Source organism: Ceratina calcarata, unplaced genomic scaffold, assembly GCF_001652005.2.
Source record: "Ceratina calcarata isolate Rehan_Ccalc_2016 unplaced genomic scaffold, ASM165200v1 scaffold505.2, whole genome shotgun sequence".
Classification (NCBI taxonomy): Eukaryota; Metazoa; Arthropoda; class Insecta; order Hymenoptera; family Apidae; genus Ceratina; species Ceratina calcarata.
This window is the reverse complement of record NW_017174982.1, coordinates 14,176-19,200: the sequence shown is the minus strand read 5'-3', so window position 1 is coordinate 19,200 and position 5,025 is coordinate 14,176. Positions and strand designations below refer to the sequence as shown.

General features: G+C 49.5%; 1 protein-coding gene across 1 annotated transcript in view; it reads left to right on the top strand.

Annotated features, from left to right (window-relative positions):
• Dab (DAB adaptor protein) overlaps positions 1-4,982 on the top strand; it is a 12,949-nt gene extending 7,967 nt beyond the window's left edge. The window contains 2 exon segments of the mRNA XM_018029916.2: positions 12-153; positions 536-4,982. Coding sequence (XP_017885405.1) covers positions 12-153; positions 536-4,546 — 4,153 coding nt within the window. The 3' untranslated portion in view covers positions 4,547-4,982.
• The last annotated feature ends 43 nt before the right edge of the window (positions 4,983-5,025 follow it).

Here is a 5,025-nt window from a genome sequence, read left to right as displayed (position 1 = left end):
CTCTTGTCGAGTCCAGCTACTACTTCCACGAGCAAGACTCCACCACTGTCGAGTTCGATTCAGTGGTTCGACAAGGAAGCAGAGAATCTCTTCAGCGACAGTGAACTTTCGAGCTCGGCCAAGAATACACCGGTCAAGAAAGAAGCTGAAGAGGTCAGTAGTGATCATTTTGTATCAATTATTCGTTACTTCGTTCTACGGAAATCGGAGGATGCGAGCCTCTATAACAGGCATATCAAATTCATGTTAAATGCGCATTTTTCGGGTCTGACATCATGCACTTAAGGATGTATCGGCTATATACATCATGTGCAAAATTTAAATGAATTCATGGGTTTTTTGAAAAATTATAGTTACTTAANTGGGATTGACTATATAGCCAATACATCCTTAACATAGAAGAGACACGGTTCTCATATTTAATCTCAGTACCGAACGTAGAGGACAGTGAGTGAAAACAGAGAGAAAGGACAGTTCAGACACACGATGTCCGATTAAACAAGATTCTACTGTAATTATTTTCTGATTGTTACAGACGCAAGCTAAAAGCCCACAGATAGACGTTTTCACGGAACTGGACCCATTAGGAACCGGCTTAATAAAGCCATACGTAGACAAGAAAGACTTCTTCCAGCACCTGAAGAACCCACCTAAGAAAGTATTAAAGGATTTAGTGTCCACCAGCTCGGACACCTTCCAAACGAATTTCGACGTCCTTTCAGAGCCTCTGGAACCAGGAACAGCTCGAAGCGAGCCGTCGTCGAAGGAGACTCAGTTCGACGATGGTAACTTCGCGAACTTCGACAAGTTCGACGAGAACGAAGCAGTGCAAACAGTCTTCACACGTTCTGACTCTTCAAAAAGAACTGATACTTCGACTAGAGCTGCTCATCATCAACCACTTTCAGTCTCTCTGCCTCCTGAAGACTCTGCTACTTCTACTCCAACTTCTAGCAGCGTTCCACCAGTGAGCAAGACAGAGAAAGATTCTACAGAGCCTGTACAAGGCCCAGTGAAACTGCCCAGTCCCATAAAATCGACACGGAAGAAGGAATTGGAAATCGACTTACCCAAGTCTATCGACAAATCTTTTCCAGTCGATTTTTCCACAGCCAACGAGTCACCGGTTTCTCCACACAAATGCTGTTCTCCGGAAATTATGTGCGTGTGCCGGTCGGTCGCGGCTGAGTTTGACCCGGTGCCCGAACGACCACCACGAGGAGCTTCCAATATCTTGATCAACCCACCGCCGCTGCCACCGAAGAAGCAAGGTCACAGAGGCGCCCTGAAACCGCCACCGAGGCCACCTCATACGGACACTTATTTCCACTACGACTTCCCGGAGAGAGAAAACGGGAAGGAGAGAAATAAGAGTCCACCCAAGGAAGTGAAGAGTCAGTTCGACGACAATTTCAGTCCGCCTCTTCAGATGACCGACAAATCGGATTTGATTGTGACGATGACGACCACAGCATCCGCATTTGAGGACTCGTTCAGTTCTATAATGCCGACGGCGAATATATCCACGTTCTTCACGTCGACCAGCACGCCGACCGGGCAGAAGAAACCGAAGCCTTCGTTGGACATCACGTTGAGCCAACTGACCTCTGCAAACTTAAACGAACTGGCTAACAGTTTGGGAATCACTGTACAAGAGTTGACGAGCTTGACGCTTCAGCAGTTGACCGAATGTCTGGCTAAGCTTGCGAGCAAGGAAGTTCCCCCGAGCGACACTGAAGAAATGGACCGAGAACAAAAGGTACAAGGTCAAACGAAGACTACCAACGACTTCCAACCATTCTCCACGATGAACGAACAGGAGAGCAGGCAGGAAGTTACTTACGACAAGTACGCTGTTTTCCGAGAACTTTTAGAACTGGAGCAGATGGAGAGGAACGAAGAGAGTACACCGAAGGATTCCATCGAGGAGGAAACGTCTTCGGTGTCGAAAGAGGAATTCGAGATGGCTACGCAACAGCAAGAATCCGGCGACGAGAGCAAGTCAGAAACTTTGGCTTCTTTAGTGAATTTAACTGTGAATCTCCCTCCCAGCAATGAAGATCTGACCAAAGAAGAATCGACGGAGAGACCTGAAGAAACGAGTGTATCTTCTTCGATATTCGAAAAGACACAATTAACGGAATCAGAAAGTAAATCGGAGCTGGTAGAACCAAACAAAATGGAGTCCGAAGCAACGACTGATATCCCAATAAAGAGAACAACCGAAGAAGCTGAAACGGAGTCCGAAAAAAGAGCGATAGAAATCGAGGACAAAACAGAGGATACCGAATCGACTGAGAAACCTAGTGACTCCAACGAAGACTCTGATAAAACGATACAAGAAACTACTTCTGAGGAGACCAGTGCGCCTTCGACGGTAGAGAAGACACCTTCCGTATCGACGTCCAGCGACAGGTACGCTGCTCTGCGCGAGATAATCGGCGAGCCAGAACCTCCGAAACAAGCCGAAGAGGAGAGTTCCAGTTCCAGGATGTCTCCCATAATCCAACCGCCTCAAACAAAGACTTTAGTGGAAGTGGAGCTATTAAATTTGTTCTCTGACACGCCTCCATCTTCTAGTCCAAAGAAGACTAAGAAAGAGGAAGAAACGAAGAGCATGGGTTTAGATATTTTCGAGGAGATCGAGAGACTCAGCAGTGGCAGTCATTCGACGAAGAAGACTAAATCTCTGATTCCAGAGGACATATTTTGCCCGTTCACGGAATTGAAACCGGACGACGGGAAGGACGATGGGAATTGGGCGAAGTTCGACACGGGATTATTCGTTACTGACAGGCCAGGCGAGGATCCACACTCGATCAGCGGCACGTCGCCTTGGTCCCCCGACGGGAAGGAGTTCCACAAGGAGGGAGCGTTCAAAGGAGGGTATCGACAATCAGGTGGCGACAGTGACAACGAATGGAAAGACGAGGAAGAGAGCGAAGAGAGTAACGGTAGGATACGAGACGGTAGATTTTGGTGCAGTCGTCATTCCCGGTTCGACGTTCCCTTCGACGAGAGAGGATTTTACGAAGAGGCCGGAGGTTCCGCTGGTAAAAGAGACAGAAGCTTCCGTCATAGAATGATGGAGAAACCTCGGGACGCGGCGTGGATCAAGAATCCTGATCACAGACCGAGAGACCCTTCGCCGTGGCACGAAGAGAGTCAATGGGAACAAGAACCGAAACGCTATCCTCACAGAAAGATGCCGTATAAAGACGAAGAGGAATATGAGGCTCATTGGAAGTGCAGACCGAAGCCGCAACGTTGGAACTGGTCGCACGAGCACAGACCGTTTTACGACGAAGAGAGGAAGAGGAAAATGATGTTATGGAAAGAGGACAGATTCGGTAGCCAAGAGAGCATGGGTTATGAGGACGAAGACAGGATGAGGTCCAGGAGGAAATGCGAGCGAAGAAGATGGGAAGAGGACGCCAGATTCTGGAGCAGGAGGACGGCAGGTTTCCCGGAATCTGACTATCCCAGTAGGGAGAGTTATTATTATTATAGAGAAGGCAGAGAACGACCGCACGATTATCCACCTCCGGGTTGGGACGAGGAGTATGGCTCGGATCGACCGACGGACGACTCCCCCAGGTACAATCAACCTAGTAGGAAGAGGCACTGGCCGAAAAGGCCCAACAGTGCCAACGAGGGACGGAACGTTGAAATAGGTTACACCGAGTCACGAAGCAAATTCGGTACGTCCAGGTCTGAGTGCAGCGACAACGACTCTGATCCTTACCCACGTTCGTCGCAGCGGTCCAGAAGTCGCGAGAGCTATTGGAGCAGCGACCAAGAATACGACAGCTGGGTGGAGAGGCCTTATTGGTCCGAGGGACCAGACGCGAAGAGCGAGAGTCTGCATCAGAAGAGGATGCCTAGGAAAGCTCGTCAGCCTCACGCCAAGACGCAGAGCCCTTTCGAAGACGACTTTGCACAGAGCGTGGAACACGTCGACCCTTCGGCCGTGGAACCGATAGCTGCGGAACCGCGGGTTCGTTCGGAGGGCGGTGAACAGAAGCCACCTCAGAGTCCCTCGTTCGCGACGAGGTACCCCAAAGGGTCCAGGGGCACGTCGAGGGCGATGCCCACGGAGGAAATTTATGGTAAGAGGTCCAGTTACTTCGAGGACGACTTGACGCCTTCTGCCAGTGGCTTGAGCGACACGTCGGACCGGCAGAGGTTATCGTGGGAGTTGAAGGCGACGCCTGAAGAGCTTCCTAGCGATACCAAGGAAGCGCATCAGCCGACGGACAGCTTCGCGTCCGAGGACAACGGCCGGGACTCGTTTTTTAATGGCGACCTGAGATACGACGACGACGACGCGTTCGCGTTCAAATCGGAACTAGAAGACAACGTCTCAGAGCACCGAGCTACCACGTTGCCGTTGAAGAATCACGGCAGACAGGGCAAATACTCTGCCGGGAGTAATAACAATAATAACAATAAATCCAGGAGCGATCAGTACATCAGGAAGTCCGAGTCGGTGAACATATTCGTAAGGGAGAACGATCCGTTCGACGACGACGATTTCTTTAACTGATGCGTCGCGCGGAGAGTGTTCAACGTGCATGGTGCTGGACGTTCCGGTGGTGGTGGTGGTGGTGGTGGTAATGGCGGTGGCATCATGCGTCGGGTTTCCTTTCGTTGAACTGGTGCTGGCAGTGTCGTGGCGTTTACTTTCTTCTGTCCATGAACGCCGCGACCGGCTTCGACGCTCTCTCATTAATCGACCGGGAGACTATTTCTGTGTAGCCCTCGAATTCTAAGTGCTGGCACGATGGCGGAGGCGATGAGTATTGGCCAAAGTCATGAGAGACAGGACGATGTAACTGTTTTACATCAGGCAGAATGTCTCAATCTTGTACAACCTTCGAGGTGAATAGTTTATTTATCGACCCGATTTATATATAATATGTTTTATTCTAATTATTTAGTCTAAAAAGAGCCGCCTTAACACTAGATTGCCCAAGGAAGTTATTTTGACTGCTTTTGGGCAAATGTACAAATAATAATGCATAA